The 16,033-nt window shown below is 53.4% G+C and overlaps 1 protein-coding gene across 3 annotated transcripts in view; it reads left to right on the plus strand.

Annotated features, from left to right (window-relative positions):
• rps6ka1 (ribosomal protein S6 kinase a, polypeptide 1) overlaps window positions 1-16,033 on the plus strand; it is a 491,911-nt gene that overhangs the window by 275,691 nt on the left and 200,187 nt on the right. For all 3 annotated transcript variants that reach the window (XM_072501006.1, XM_072501007.1, XM_072501008.1), the window contains one exon: window positions 6,230-6,336. In XM_072501006.1, the coding sequence (XP_072357107.1) occupies window positions 6,230-6,336 (107 nt within the window). The remainder of the gene's footprint in view (window positions 1-6,229; window positions 6,337-16,033) is intronic.

Genomic DNA, 16,033 nt, shown 5'->3' on the forward strand with positions numbered 1-16,033 from the left:
GACACCAAGGAGGTTTCGGCAGCTACGGTATGGGATGCGCTGAAGGCAGTGGTGAGAGGGAAAATTATATCAATTCGGGCACACAGGGAGAAGGTGGATTGGACAGAGGTGGATAGATACGTGAAGGAGATTTTCCAGGTGGACAGGAGGTACTCGGAGGCCCCGGAGGCGGGATTGTTGAAGGAGCGGCAGAAGCTGCAGGTGGAGTTTGGGTTGCTATCCACAAGGAAGGTGGTGGGGCAGTTGAGAAAGGCGAGAGGGCGGTTTATGAATATGGGGAGAAAGCTAGCAGGATGCTAGCACACCAGTTAAGGAAATGGGAGGCGGCAAGGGAGATTGGGAAAGTGAAAGACAGAGTGGGGAACACGATTTTAGACCCAGTGAGGGTGAGCGGGGTGTGTAGAGACTTCTACAGCAAGTTATACAAGTCAGAGCCCCCAGCCGAGGTGGAGGGGATGAGGCAGGTTTTGGAGGGACTGGAGTTTCCGAGGATGGAGGAAGAGCTGGTGGAGGGCCTAGGCGCCTCATTGGGCTGTTTGAAGTGGTGGAGGGGTTGGAGGCAATGCAGTTGGGCAAAGACCCAAGGCCGGATGGGTACCCAGTGGAGTTTTACAAAATGTTTTCAGGAGTGCTGGGGCCCTTAATGGTAAGGGTGTTTAACAAGGCTAGGGAGCGAGGGGTACTCCCTCCGACGGTGTCAAAGGCCTCGATCTCTCTCATCGTGAAGCGGGATAAGGATCCAGAACAATGTGGGTGGTATAGGCCAATCTCCTTTCTAAATGTAGACACCAAGCGGCTGGCCAAGATCTTGGCCTCAAGAATGGAGGATTGTGTGCCAGGGGTGATAGGGGAGGACCAGACGGGGTTTTTGAAGGGGAGGCATTTAACGGCGAACATTAGAAGACTGCTAAATGTGATCATAATGCCCTCCGAGGGCAGGGATGCGGAGAAGGCCTTTGTTTGGGTGGGATGGGAGTACTGTGGGAGGTCCTGGGGCGGTTTCGGTTTGGGCAGGGTTTTGAGGACTGGTCCAATTGTTGTACCAGGCATCAGTGGTGAGTGTGCGGATGAACCGAGTGAATTCAAATTATTTTGGCCTGCATCAGGGGATGAGGCAGGGATGTCCACTCTCCCCACTGTTATTTGCCTTGGCCCTGGCCCTGGCGATGGCGATGAGAGCGTTAAAGGACTGGTAGGCGATTGTGCGGGGTGGAGAACAGTGCCTCGTTATATGCTAACGACCTACTTTTGTATATTTCTAACCCGGGGGGGGGATTGGAGAGATTATGGGGATTTTAGGGGAACTCGGCCGGTTTTCGGGGTACAAATTGAATATTGGTGAAAGTGAGGTTTTTGCGATTCAGGCGAGGAGGCAAGAGTGGAGATTGGTGGGGGATGCCGTTCAAGGTGCTGTGAGGGAGTTTTAGGTATTTGGGTATCCAGGTGGTGCAGGAGTGGGAGCAGTTACACAAGCTGAATTTGGCTCGGTTAGTGGAGCAGATGAAGGGGGACTTGCGAAGGTGGGTATACTCCCGTTGTCACAGGCGGGGACGATGCAGACGGTAAAGATAAGGGTTCTCCTGAGGTTCTTGTTCATATTCCAGGCCTGCCTATTTTTATCTTCAAGGCTTTCTTTAACAGGGTGAATGCAGTGATCTCAGGGTTTGTATGGGTAAGTAAAACCCCGCGGGTAAAGAAGGTGCTGCTGGAGGGGGGGCTGGCCATGCCGAATTTCAGAAACTACTACTGGGGCAGCGAACATAGCAATGATTAGGAAGTGGACAGTGGGGGACGGGTCGGTAACGGAGCGGGTGGAGGCGGCCTCATGTAGGAGCAGGGGTTTAGGAGCACTGTTAACGGCACCCCTGCCATTCCCGCCGGCTCAGTACTCCACAAGCCCAATAGCAGTGGCGGCCTTGAGGGTGTGGGGACCGTGGCGGAAGCACATGGGAGCGGAGGAGGCGTCGGTATGGACACCTATTTGTGGCAACCACCGGTTTGCACCGTGGGGTGCTGGATGAGGGGTTTCGGAGGTGGCAACGAGTGGGAATCGAGGGGTTTGGGGACCTGATTATTGACGGCAGCTTTCCGTGCTTGGAGGACTTGGCGGAGGTGTTTGAGCTTCCCGGGGGGAATGGGTTCCACTGCCTGCAGGTGAGGGACTTTGCATGGAGGAAGGTTTCAACCTTTCTGCAAATACCGCCCCAGTGGATACAGGACAAGGTAGTGTCGAAAATGGTAGTGGGGGAGAGGAAGGTCTCAGAAATTTATAAAGAACTCGTGGAATGGGAGGGAACCCCGATAGGGGAGGTAAAGCGAAAATGGGAGGAAGAGTTGGGCAAGGAAATGGCGGCGGGATTGTGGGAGGGTGCCCTGAGTAGAGTTGATGGGTCCTTGTCGTGTGTCAGGCTTAGCCTGATACAATTCAAGCCCGTATGAGCAGGTTCTTTGAAAGGGTGGAGGATAGGTGTGGCCGGTGCGCGGGAGGGCCCGTAAATCATGTCCACATGTTTTGGGCATGTCCGAAGCTTAGGGGATTCTGTCAAGGATTTGCCGATGTTATGTCCACAGTATTGAAGGTACGGGTGGTTCCGAGTCCAGAGGTGCTGATATTTGGTGTATCGGAAGACCCGGGAGTTCAGGGAGCGAGAGAGGCAGATGTGTTGGCCTTTGCCTCCCTGGTAGCCGGGGGACGGATCTTATTGGCGGGGAGGGACTCAGTACCCCCAAAATTGGGGGTATGGGCCAGTGACATGGCCGGTTTCTCAGGCTTCAGAAGATCAAGTTCGCCCTGAGAGGATCGATGCGAGGGTTCGCCCGGATCTGGCAGCCGTTTATTGACTTCTTTGGGAAAATTTAAGCTGTTAGCAGATATAAAGGTGGTTAAGGGAAAGAGGGGGATAGGGGGGTTGGTTGATGTGGGAAATAGGTAGTGGGAAAGGGGAGAATGGGGTATGTAAGCCACATTGGCTGGGTTTGGTTGGTGGGTGTTATCTGTCCTGTTGTTTTTTTTCCTCTTGAAAATTGTTGTTAGAAATTATATGTGCCATAATAAAATATTGTTTTTAAAAAACCCCAAATGGCGAAGGTTCACCTGGGAAGAAACTGAATACATCGAGAAATTTCATTACAAATGTGCAGAGGTGAGGCTGAGGCATCAGAGGAATTGCTCAAACATCCAAATGGCCCAACTACCCAACCCTTCAAGCACCACGGCAGATCACACATTGAACTTATCCGTTATCTCAAAACCCATTGAGCTGGAGTGGAAGCTAGTCATTCCCAAGGGACTACCTCTTCTTAAATAGGAGAGCTGTTACATAAATATGAACAAAAGTGCTGGAGATTGAGAGAAACAGACTAAACGTTTCAAGTTGATGACCTTTCGTCAGAACTAAAGAAAGATAAAAATGTAAGAGTTTTTAAGGCATTGGAAGGGTGCAAGAGACAGTAAGAACAAAAGAGAAAGTTTGTGATAGGGTGGAGGGCAGGGGAAATTAAATTACAAAAGATTTTGTGATGCAAGGCCAATGAGGGTGGTAATGAATACATGCGAACACAGAAATCAAATATAGTAGAGACAAAGGTTGTATCCAAATGAGCCGTGAATTAATTGCTACTTAAAATCCACCTAAATACAACAGGGAGGGACAAAGATAGAATGACTGACCCAGCAAAATTTTAAAAAGAGGAAGAAACACACTGAGCACGACGGAGACCGAGGTTATGATCTAAAGCAGGGTTTCCAAAACTTTTCTGAGCTGCGTAACCCCTCGTGATCTGCCTAGTGCATCAGAGAGCCCCAAGCATTCCTATACAGTCGACACCCCTATTTTGCCACAAAATAGGTATGAACACAGAAATCAAATGTAAACAAGTATTTTCTAGCTATGTCTATACGTAGGAATTAGGAAGAGGCACACAGTCGCATATACATTTGCCAGCTACATGATCGCTGCACATTAACCCCTGGCCAAGCCATTCTCCCATTAACCCCTGGAAGTAGTGCCCACTTTAGGAGTGGGTAATCTGAAAGGGTGTTATTTTTAAAATTAAGTCTTGCCTTTAATTATTTTTAGTGGGAGGAGTGATGCTGGAAAGCTGATTCTCATATCAGACATACACACTTCTCTCAGATACACATACACCTCCCCCTCTCACACACACACACACATCTCCCTCTGTCACACACACATTTTCCTCTGACTCACACACACACACACACACACACACACACACACATGTCTTCCTCACACACTCAACCCCTCTTTCACACACACTCTGAACCCCCACTGCAAGGCTTGCTCTGACCACCCTCCCCCCAGTCCGGAGGCCCGTTCTGGCCCCGCCCCCCCCAATTCCGTGGCCCGCTCTGACCTTCCTGCTCCGAGGCTCATTATCACCTCCCCCATCTTGCTCCCAGGCCCACTCTCCCCACTGATTCCACGGCCTGCTCTGACCACCCCCTCCCCCATCAACTCCAAGGTCCGCCTCTGACTGGGCAAGACACTCTGCAGCACTTTTCAGATCTTAAAAATGTGCATGCCCTGCAACAGAACCCCTGGGAGGCTCCCACAGACCCCAGTTTTGGAACTCCTGATCTAAAGTTGTGGAATCAGGGTTGAATCCAGAAGACTAGCGTGTCTAGTTAAAAGATAAGATGCTGTTTCTCGAGCTTGAACTTCATTGCAAAACTGTAACAGGCTAGGGACAGAAAGGTGAGCATGGGAACAAAGTGGAGAATTAAAATGACAAGCAACCAGAAGCTTGGGTCATGCACGTGGGCTGAAGGGACGTGTTCCATAGAGCAGGCACCGAGTCTGCATTTGATTTTCTCAATCTAGTATAGACCACATTGTGAGCAGTGAATGCAGTACTAAATTGAAGAAGTGTTTAGGGCCTGGACAGTGAGCTACGAAGAGGTGAAAGGGAACGTGTTGCATTTTCTGTGCTTGCACAAAAAGGTGCTGTGAGAAAGAGAGGGGGTGGTAGGAGTGATTGAGGAGTAGGCTCGGGTGTTCTGGCGGGAACAGTCCCTATAGAATGCTGACAGTGGAGGGCAGGGCTCTAGGTGGCATCATGCTGGAGGTGGCAGAAATGACAGTGGATGACCTGTTGAATAGAGCCTGGAAGGTGGCTTGGGAGGTGAAAATATGAGAACCTAATTTGGTTCTGGGAGGGAGGGGAAGGAGTGAGAGCACAGGTGCGTGAAATGGATTAGACACATTGGAAGTCCCTGTCAACCATAATTGGTGAGAATCCTCAGTTGAGAAAAAAGGGAGACTTGTTGGAAGCATTGGTGTGGAAGGTTAGATCAACAGAACAGATGAGAAACTGGGATAATGGAATGGGATCCTTTCAGGAAGCAGGGTGTGAGAAAGTGTTGTCAAGGTAGCTGTGGGAGTCTGGATTAGAGTGAACATTAGTGGATAGCCTACCTCCAGAAATGGAGACAATTAATGCCCACTTAAGGGCCGAATCACCACCTCTGCTGATATTCACTCGCGGTAGGTGAGGGACTCACCATGTAGAAAGCATGAAAAATAAATCCTGTCTGGGTTGCTTGCGAGCTTCTGTGCCTGATCGACCATCAATAATGGAGGGCCTAGTGAGAGCCACCATTTATCCTTGCTGCTGACACCCCTTCCCTCCCACCTTACCCCTCCTCCTTCCACTCATTCCCCTTTTCCCCCTTGCTGGGAGTTGAGGCCAAGCTCAAATCAGCCAGGTTCTTGTTGAATGGCGGAGTAAGCACGAACAGCTCTGAGGCCTACTTTTACTCCTATTTTGTTTGTTCTTATGTTCTGAGGTGCAGAAGGAGGCCATTCGTCCCATTGAGTCTGCACCCACCCTCTGAAAGAGCACCCGTTCCTAGGTCCAATCCCCTGTAACTCCACCTGACCTTTGGACAAGAAGGGAAATTTAGAATGGGCAATCCACCTAACCTGCACATCTTTGGACTGTGGGTAGAGTTTAATATCGACACTAGATACAAAAAATAGAAAATATCTTCTTCAACACTTATTTCTCACCATGAGTGCAGAATTAGTGAAAATAAAATTTGAAACAGATGCTCAATTTCCTCAGATAGTTTTCAAAGATATTATGTTGTCACATATACTTTTCTTTCTTTGATTATCAGAAGCATGACCAAGTTTGAAAATAGCAACAATAGCTTATTGATGAAGCACGCAGTATTTTATCCTGTCAATTTACTTTCTCCTCTCAGGTGATGTTCACAGAAGAAGATGTTAAGATATATCTGGCAGAGTTGGCTTTAGCCTTGGACCATCTTCACAATCTTGGAATCATCTATCGAGACCTGAAGCCAGAAAAGTAAGTGGTAGATAATTAGACTGTTACACATTACATCTGCATACATCGTGTATGAGGTGCAGATTAAGTTTGAACAATTTGTAGTGGAGGAGTAAACTGCATCCATCAATGTTTTATGTCAAGGGTTCTCAAAATGGAGTCAGCAAGACCCACTGTCTGCATGGGAGCCTCCCAGGGATTCTGCAGCAGAACAGGTTAATTTGTAAAATATGAAAAATGTGGGAGAGCTGCTTGTCCAATCAAGAAGCCAGCATGAAATTCAAATCTCCATATCAGGGCGAGTGTGGACAGTGGAGTATGGTAAGAGAGGGGGCCGGAGTGATTTTGGAGCATGAGATAGAGGGGCGTGTGAGAGAAAGGGGGATAATTGTGTGTGTGAGAGAGAACGGTGTGTGTCTGTGTGAGAGAAGGGGGTGTTTGTGTGTATAAGAGAGTGGGGCGAGTGTCCCATTCTGTCCATTTTCTTTGCTTCCGTTTCTTTTATTTTGTGTTATTGTTTTGATCCATGTATCAATAATTGGTATGTGACCTTAGTAGAAAGAGGAAAGCAGAAGATTAAAAGTTTAAAACAGCCTGCTTGCCAGGATACTGTATTCTCAGGCTTTGTGTTTGGACAAGGAGAAGTCAGACTCTTTGGCACCAAGTAGACGGAGGAACCGGTTTTGGAGGGAATCTGGTTTCATTGGTTAATTGGCAACCAATGGGTTGGCCAGGGACTGTTTTGCCTGACAACAATCAGTGATTGGTTTCTGCTGGGTGATATTTCTGAGAGAACCTTCCAGAAGCCTCAACCACCTTCAGCTGCTTCGGCACGGTGGCACAGTGGTTAGCACTGCTGCCTCACAGCACCAGGGACCTGAATTCGAGTCCGACCTCAGGTGGCTGTATGTGTGGAGTTTGCACATTCTTCATGTGTCTGCATGGGTTTCTTACCGGTCCTCCGATTTCCTCCCACAATCCAAAGATGTGCACGTTAGGGGGATTGGCCATGTTAAATTTCCCCTTAGTGTCAAAAGATTAGGTGGGGTTACGGGGATAGGGCGGGGAATTGGGCATGGGGTAGGGTGCTCTTTCGGAGGGTCGGTGCAGACTCGAGGGGCTGAATGCTACCTCCTGCACTGCAGGGATTCTGTGATCAATGACCTTCCTTCCAACATAAGTCAGACGTGGGGATGCTCGCTGATTATTTCACAATGCACCATTCACGAATACTCTGATGCTGAAGCAGTCCACATTCAAGTGCAGCAAGACCTGGACAATATCCACGCTTGGGCTGACAAGTGGCAAGTAACATTCATGCCACACAAGTGTATGTGTCTGTGTCTGTGCGTGTCTGTGTCTGTGCGTGTCTGTGTCTGTGCGTGTCTGTGTCTGTGCGTGTCTGTGTCTGTGCGTGTCTGTGTCTGCGTGTCTGTGACTGTGCATGTCTGTGCGCGTCGGTGTCTGTGCGCGTCGGTGTCTGTGCGCGTCGGTGTCTGTGCGCGTCGGTGTCTGTGCGCGTCGGTGTCTGTGCGTCGGTGTCTGTGCGTCGGTGTCTGTGCGTCGGTGTCTGTGCGCGTCGGTGTCTGTGCGCGTCGGCGTCTGTGCCCGCGTCGGTGTCTGTGCCCGCGTCGGTGTCTGTGCCCGCGTCGGTGTCTGTGCGCGCCGGTGTCTGTGCGCGCCGGTGTCTGTGCGCGCCGGTGTCCGTGCGCGCCGGTGTCCGTGCGCGCCGGTGTCCGTGCGCGTCGGTGTCCGTGCGCGTCGGTGTCCGTGCGCGTCGGTGTCCGTGCGCGTCGGTGTCTGTGCGTGTCGATGTCGGCGTCTGTGCCCGTGTCGGCGCCTGTGCCCGCGTCGACGTCTGTGCCCGCGTCGACGTCTGTGCCTCCTTCGGCGTCTGTGCCCGCGTCGGCGCCTGTGCCCGCGACGGTTGCGACGGTGTCTGTGCCCGCGTCGGTGTCTGTGCCCGCATTGGTGTCTGTGCCCGCGCGCTTCGGTGTCCGTGCGCGTCGGTGTCCGTGCGTGTCGGTGTCTGTGCGTGTCGGTGTCTGTGCGTGTCGGTGTCTGTGCATGTCGGTGTCTGTGCGTGTCGGTGTCTGTGCGTGTCGGTGTGTGTCTGTGCGTGTCGGTGTGTGTCTGTGCGTGTCGGTGTCCATGCGCGTCGGTGTCCGTGCGCGTCGGTGTCCGTGCACGTCGGTGTCCGTGCACGTCGGTGTCCGTGCGCGTCGGTGTCTGTGCGCGCCGGTGTCTGTGCGCGTCGGTGTCTGTGCGCGTCGGTGTCTGTGCGTGTCGGTGTCTGCGTGTCGGTGTCTGTGCGTGTCGGTGTGTGTCTGTGCGCGTCGGTGTCTGTGCGCGTCGGTGTCTGTGCGTGTCGGTGTCTGCGTGTCGGTGTCTGTGCGTGTCGGTGTGTGTCTGTGCGCGTCGGTGTCTGTGCGCGTCGGTGTCTGTGCGTGTCGGTGTCTGCGTGTCGGTGTCTGTGCGTGTCGGTGTGTGTCTGTGCGCGTCGGTGTCTGTTCGCGTCGGTGTCTGTGCGTGTCGGTGTGTGTCTGTGCGCGCCGGTGTCTGTGCGCGTCGGTGTCTGTGCGCGTCTGTGCGCGTCGGCGTCTGTGCCCGCGTCGGTGTCTGTGCGCGTCGGTGTCTGTGCGCGTCGGCGTCTGTGCCCGCGTCGGTGTCTGTGCCCGCGTCGGTGTCTGTGCCCGCGTCGGTGTCTGTGCACGTCGGTGTCTGTGCGCACCGGTGTCTGTGCGCGCCGGTGTCTGTGCGCGCCGGTGTCTGTGCGTGTCGGTGTCTGTGCGTGTCGGTGTGTGTCTGTGCGCGCCGGTGTCTGTGCGCGTCGGTGTCTGTGCGCGTCTGTGCGCGTCGGCGTCTGTGCCCGCGTCGGTGTCTGTGCGCGTCGGTGTCTGTGCGCGTCGGCGTCTGTGCCCGCGTCGGTGTCTGTGCCCGCGTCGGTGTCTGTGCCCGCGTCGGTGTCTGTGCACGTCGGTGTCTGTGCGCACCGGTGTCTGTGCGCGCCGGTGTCTGTGCGCGCCGGTGTCTGTGCGCGCCGGTGTCCGTGCGCGTCGGTGTCCGTGCGCGTCGGTGTCCGTGCGCGTCGGTGTCCGTGCGCGTCGGTGTCCGTGCGCGTCGGTGTCCGTGCGCGTCGGTGTCCGTGCGTGTCGGTGCCTGCGTGTCGGTGTCTGTTCGTGTCGATGTCGGCGTCTGTGCCCGTGTCGGCGCCAGTGCCCGCGTCGACGTCTGTGCCCGTGTCGACGTCTGTGCCTCCGTCGGCGTCTGTGCCCGCGTCGGCGCCTGTGCCCGCGACGGTTGCGACGGTGTCTGTGCCCGCGTCGGTGTCTGTGCCCGCATCGGTGTCTGTGCCCGCATTGGTGTCTGTGCCCGCGCGCTTCGGTGTCCGTGCGCGTCGGTGTCTGTGCGTGTCGGTGTCTGTGCGTGTCGGTGTCTGTGCGTGTCGGTGTCTGTGCGTGTCGGTGTCTGTGCGTGTCGGTGTCTGTGCGTGTCGGTGTCTGTGCGTGTCGGTGCACGTCGGTGTCTGTGCGCGTCGGTGTCTGTGCGCGTCGGTGTCTGTGCGCGTCGGTGTCTGTGCGCATCGGTGTCTGTGCGCGTCGGTGTCTGTGCGCGTCGGTGTCTGTGCGCGTCGGTGTCGGTGTCTGTGCGTGTCGGTGTCTGTGCGTGTCGGTCGGTGTCTGTGCGTGTCGGTCGGTGTCTGTGCGTGTCGGTGTCTGTGCGTGTCGGTGTCTGTGCGTGTCGGTGTCGGTGCGTGTCGGTGTCGGTGCGTGTCGGTCTCTGTGCGTGTCGGTGTCTGTGCGTGTCGGTGTCTGTGCGTGTCGGTGTCTGTGCGTGTCGGTGCACGTCGGTGTCTGTGCGCGTCGGTGTCTGTGCGCGTCGGTGTCTGTGCGCGTCGGTGTCTGTGCGCGTCGGTGTCTGTGCGCGTCGGTGTCTGTGCGCGTCGGTGTCTGTGCGCGTCGGTGTCTGTGCGCGTCGGTGTCGGTGTCTGTGCGTGTCGGTGTCTGTGCGTGTCGGTGTCTGTGCGTGTCGGTCGGTGTCTGTGCGTGTCGGTCGGTGGCTGTGCGTGTCGGTGTCTGTGCGTGTCGGTGTCGGTGCGTGTCGGTGTCGGTGCGTGTCGGTGTCTGTGCGTGTCGGTGTCTGTGCGTGTCGGTGTCTGTGCGTGTCGGTGTCTGTGCGTGTCGGTGTCTGTGCGTGTCGGTGCACGTCGGTGTCTGTGCGCGTCGGTGTCTGTGCGCGTCGGTGTCTGTGCGCGTCGGTGTCTGTGCGCATCGGTGTCTGTGCGCGTCGGTGTCTGTGCGCGTCGGTGTCTGTGCGCGTCGGTGTCTGTGCGCGTCGGTGTCTGTGCGCGTCGGTGTCGGTGTCTGTGCGTGTCGGTGTCTGTGCGTGTCGGTCGGTGTCTGTGCGTGTCGGTCGGTGTCTGTGCGTGTCGGTGTCTGTGCGTGTCGGTGTCGGTGCGTGTCGGTGTCGGTGCGTGTCGGTGTCTGTGCGTGTCGGTGTCTGTGCGTGTCGGTGTCTGTGCGTGTCAATGTCTCTGCGTGCCGGTGTCTCTGCGTGTCGGTGTCTCTGCATGTCGGCGTCTCTGCGTGTCGGTGTCGGCGTCTGTGCCCGTGTCGGCATCTACCCATGTCGGCGTCTGTGCCCGTGTTGATGTCTGTGCCCGTGTCGGTGTCTGAGCCCGTGCCTGTCTCTGCCCGTGTCTGTCTGTGTATATGTGTGTGTATTTGTGTGTGTGTGAGAGAGGGGGTCAAGTGTGCGGGTGAGGGGGGCAAATGCACATGTGAGCGAGGATGGGCGTGTGTGTGAGAAAGGGGGCGGGGCATGGGCAAGAGGGACAGGGCATGCACGGGGGGGGGGGGGGAGATGTGGGGGGGGGTTCACACAAGGTGGGGGCGAGTTTTGCGAGACAGATAATTGAATGTGTATGAGGGCGAAAGAGGAGCATTCCAGCATCATTTCTTCCATTAAAAATGACAAAATGCGAAACTTAATTATTTTTTTTAATAAGAGAACATTTCACATTACCCACTCCTAAAATGGGTACAACTTTCTGGGGCTAATGTGAAGGGGCCATGGGAGGGTGGCTTGGCCAGGCGACCATGTAGTTGGCAAATGTACCTGTGACTGTGTGCCTCTTCCTAATTCTTAACATATGCACAGATATAGCCAGAAAAGACTTTACATTTGATTTCTGTTTGCACCTATTTTGTGGCAAAAAAGGAGTGTTGACATTATGAGAATGCTTGGGGTTCCCTGATGCTCTTGAGAGGTATCTTGGGGTTTCGCAGTAGGGTTAAATGCTGAAGTACACAATATTGCTGCAAATATTGTATCTATGATTGCCTAACAGTGGAAAATTACACTTGCTGGTGTGTAAGGTGCAGCCTCAGATTTTCAAGACATCGGAGCCTGAATTAAGATGACATCTGTGCATGGGGTACTGCAGCATCTTCTCCAACATTGAATCCAGATTTCAAATTTTAAACTTTTTGCAAGTTTTCAAATTATCCAACAGCAGATTGCTTTCACCTTGACATTGTGAAGTATTTTGTGAATTTAAGTGCTGGACAAACAGTGGCACTCCTGGAGTAAACTGGGCACACTATGGCTCCTTCTGAGAAGACCCAGCACAAATAGATCTTGCTGGCCAAAACAAATCCAGTAAATTTACTGTGAGGTTGCTGGCTGTTAGGTCGGCATTGCAATTGGGTGTGGGAGTTTTGGAGACAATCAAGGGTGGGTTTTGTACTTACCTTTGGGAATCAGAGAGGGGTGGGGCTGGAATTTGTTGGAATGCTGGGGGCTGGGAAGCCAGAGGACTCCTTGAGAAAGCAATCCTGCTTCTTTTGGTCCATAACCAAATCTCTCGAGAGCAATTTTTTTCACACTTACTGTGGCTTCTTCTTGCAAGTCAGTGTCTACCACTAATTTGTTGGAAGGTTTCATACAGTGTCGAACTCCCCCTGACGCAGCATTAAAGTTTCATCTTCGGACTGTGACATTTGCATTTCAAGAATACCTATTCCAACCTATAGCAGGAATCACAGCTGTCTTGAAAGTTGCCAAAGAGGAAATGGTGCCAACAAAATAAATTTCCCATTTTCTTCATTTTCAGACCACTGCTGTGATAATTTTGACCCATAACTTCGTAACCCTAGGTTTAGGGGCTGGTTTAGCGCAGTGGGCTATAAAGCTGGCTTGTAATGCAGAACAAGGCCAGCAGCACGGGTTCAATTCCTGTACCGGCCTCCTCGAACAGGCGTCGGAATGTGGCAACTAGGGGCTTTTCACAGTAACTTCATTGAAGCCTACTTGTGACAATGAGCAATTGCTATTATTGGGTGTGCTCTGGCTAACTCTTGGGTAACTGTAGTGTTGACTACTGCTGACACTCACACTGGACCTCCAATTATGTTCCCGAACCAGCCCCCCCCCCCCCCCCCCCCCCCCCCCCCCACCCCACTACCCCCACCCTTACTATCCCTGGCCTCCTGGACTACCCTTCTTTCTGATCCTCCCGCTTAGACCGTTCCTACCCTTTATCCTTTTTTTTTTAAAAAATTATTCTCCTTTTTCACATTTTCTCCCACATTTACATCCATCAACAATAAACAATAATCAGCAAGATATGTCAGTCCCCATAATAACAACGATCCCATCTACCCACCAACCCCCCAAACCTCAACCCGCATGTTTACATAAACAAATGACAAAAAGGAATCAGGGATTACCAGTAGTCACCCTTAATCTTACACAGCCCCCCACCTCCCCCACCCCCCCTTCCCCACCACCCCCGGTCTCCAGCTCCTCCCATCCACTGCCTCTTGTAAAACTCCTCCTCCCAACCTCGGTTCCTTCCCCCCAACTTTCCACCCCGGCTAGACCACTCGGACCCTGTTCTGCCAGGCTCCGATGGCCGCAGCCCCTCCCCCCACATCACTCCCGTTCACTGGCCGGCTTAAACCGGCCAGCGTGGAGGCCCCCCGCCCGGGTCCCTTTCCCACTTGCCCGGTCCTAGGAAAGCTCAAAGATCCCCTTTTAGCACACAAACCCCGCATATTCACCTACACCCCAAAGAACCCTCATTTCGAGTGAAAGTCCCGCCCCTTCCCTTGTCCAAATATATACCACATTGGCTCCTTTAGTCTCTACACCCGCACGCTGTGATACAAAAAAGAAGAAAATACAGTCATGAGGTTACATCGGCACATGGCCATTCCTCAATTTGTCAGTTCTGCCACAGTCCTTCTGCTTTCGCAAACTCCTCCGCTGCTTCCGCCGTTCCAAAATAAAAGTCCCTGAGCTTGTAAGTCACCCTCAGCTTCGCTGGATATGCAATGCCACACCGCACCTTGCTAATGTACAATGCCCTCTTCACCCGGTTGAAGACAGCCCGCCTCCTTGCCAGCTCCACCTTAAAGTCCTGGTATACACGTATACCAGCTCCAGCCCACTGCACCACCCGCTTCTGCTTGGCCCAGCCCAGGACCTTCTCCTTCACACTGTACCTACGGAAGCACAGAGTCACTGCCCTTGGCGGCTCACTCGCCTTTGGTACAGGCCTCCATGACCGATGAGCCCGATCCAGTTCATATCGGGAGGGATCCTCCCCCTCCCCAAATAGTTTTGCCAACATCGCGGCAAAATACTCAGTCGGCTTCGGTCCTTCAATTCCTTCGGGCAACCCCACAATCCTCAAATTCTGTCGCCTGGATCTGTTTTCCAGGTCTTCCATTTTTCCTCGCAGATCCTTGTTAGTATCCATCACCTTCCGCATCTCTTTCCCCATCGAGGCAAGTTGATCACCGTGCTGCAATAACGTCTCCTCCACTTCCTTCAGTGCCTCCCTTTGCTCTCGCACCTCCGCCACTGCGCTCGCCACCTCCGTCACCTCACCGGGGAAACCACCTCCTCCACCAGCACACTCAGAACCTCCCTCATCTCCTTCCTCACCGTCTCCATGCATTTCGCAATCTGCGCCAACTGCTTTTCAAATTCCGCAGCCATCACCTTGGTTATTTCTTCAGCCGTAAGCAGTGCGGCCTTCCCTGGTGCTCCAGCCTCCATTTTCCTTGGTGACCTTTCCACTCCCCGACAAACCTTCAGCTGTTTTTTTTTTCCGGCCGTTTTCTTGCTCACCCTCGACATTTTTCTTTGTTCTTTTTTTCCTCCTGTGTCTTCACTGTGCCTCCTCCGTGCCTTCTCCCTGCTTCTGCCGCCTCCGTGGACCCTGGGACCGGGCTTAAAGCCCCAAAAATGCCGTTGCCGAACGGGAGCCCTCCATTGTGCGGCCGCTTCCCACCCGCCGTCACTCCTACCCCTTATCCTTGACTACTCTCACGGACTCCCAATTACCACCCATCATCCCTCCTGACCCCAGACTACCTCCTCATGCTTGATTATGTTCCTAACCCTCATTCCTCTAACTAGTCTCCCATTGTCTCATATCCTTCAAACTACCCCATATCCTTCAAACTAACCCTACCGCTCTGACTAGCAACCCACCCCTCCTGACCATTGCAATATTTGCCGCCCAATAGTAGTTAATGAAATTCGGGAGGGCCAGCTGCCCCCCGCTCCAGCAGCACCTTTTCCACCCACGGGATTTTACCCGCCCAAACAAATCCCGAGATCTCAGCATTCACCTTTTTGAAGAACGCCTTGGGGATAAAAATTGGGAGGCTCTGGAAAACAAACAAAAACCTAGGGAGGGCTGTCATTTTTACTGTCTGTACCCGCCCCGCCAGTGACAACCGGAGTGCATTCCACTTCCGAAAGTCCCCCTTCATCTGTTCTACCTGCCGCCCCAAATTCAGTTGATGCAGCTGCTCCCACTCCTGTGCCACCTGGATACCCAAATATCAAAAGCTCCCTCCCACCACCCTGAACGGCATCTCACCCAATCTCTTCTCCTGCCCCCTCGCCTGTATCTCTGTATCTCAAAGACCTCACTCTTACCCATATTCAATTTGTATCCCAAAAACCGGCCAAATTTCTCTAATATCCCCATGATCCCTCCAATTCCCCCCAGCGGGTCCGCTATGTACAGAAGCAGAGTGTCCGCGTAGAACGAGACCCTGTGTTCCAGCCTCCCCGTACTATCCCCTGCCTAACCCTCAACGCTCTCAATGCCAATACCAACGGCTCTATAGCCAAGGCAAACAACAGTGGAGAAAGTAGACACCCCTGCCTCGTCCCCGGTGCAACCTGAAGTAATCTGATCTCACCCAATTCGTCCGCACACTTGCCAAAGGTGCCTGGTATAGCAACCAGACCCAATCCACAAATCCCTGCCCAAACCCAAACCGCCCCAGGACCTCCCATAAGTATTCCCATGCCACCCAATCAAAGGCCTTCTCTGCGTCCATGGCCACCACCTTCTCAACCTCGTGCCCCTAGGGTGGCATCATAATTACATTAAGCAACCTCCTAGTGTTGGTCGTCGAATGCCGCCCCTTGATGAACCCCGTCTGATCCTCCCCTATTACCCCAGGGACGCAATCTTCGATCCTTGTGGCCAGGAGCTTTGCCAATAGTTTGGCATCCACATTTAACAGGGAGATTGGCCTATACGACCCACAGTTTTCCAGATCCTTCTTCCGTTTTAAAATGAGGGAGATCGACGCCTGTGACAACGTCAGAGGGAGCACTCCCAACTCCTTCGCTTCATTGACGGCCCTTACCAACAGTGGTCCCAACACTCCCGAGACTTCTTATA

Source organism: Scyliorhinus torazame, chromosome 1 (genome assembly GCF_047496885.1).
Source record: "Scyliorhinus torazame isolate Kashiwa2021f chromosome 1, sScyTor2.1, whole genome shotgun sequence".
Lineage (NCBI taxonomy): Eukaryota > Metazoa > Chordata > Chondrichthyes > Carcharhiniformes > Scyliorhinidae > Scyliorhinus > Scyliorhinus torazame.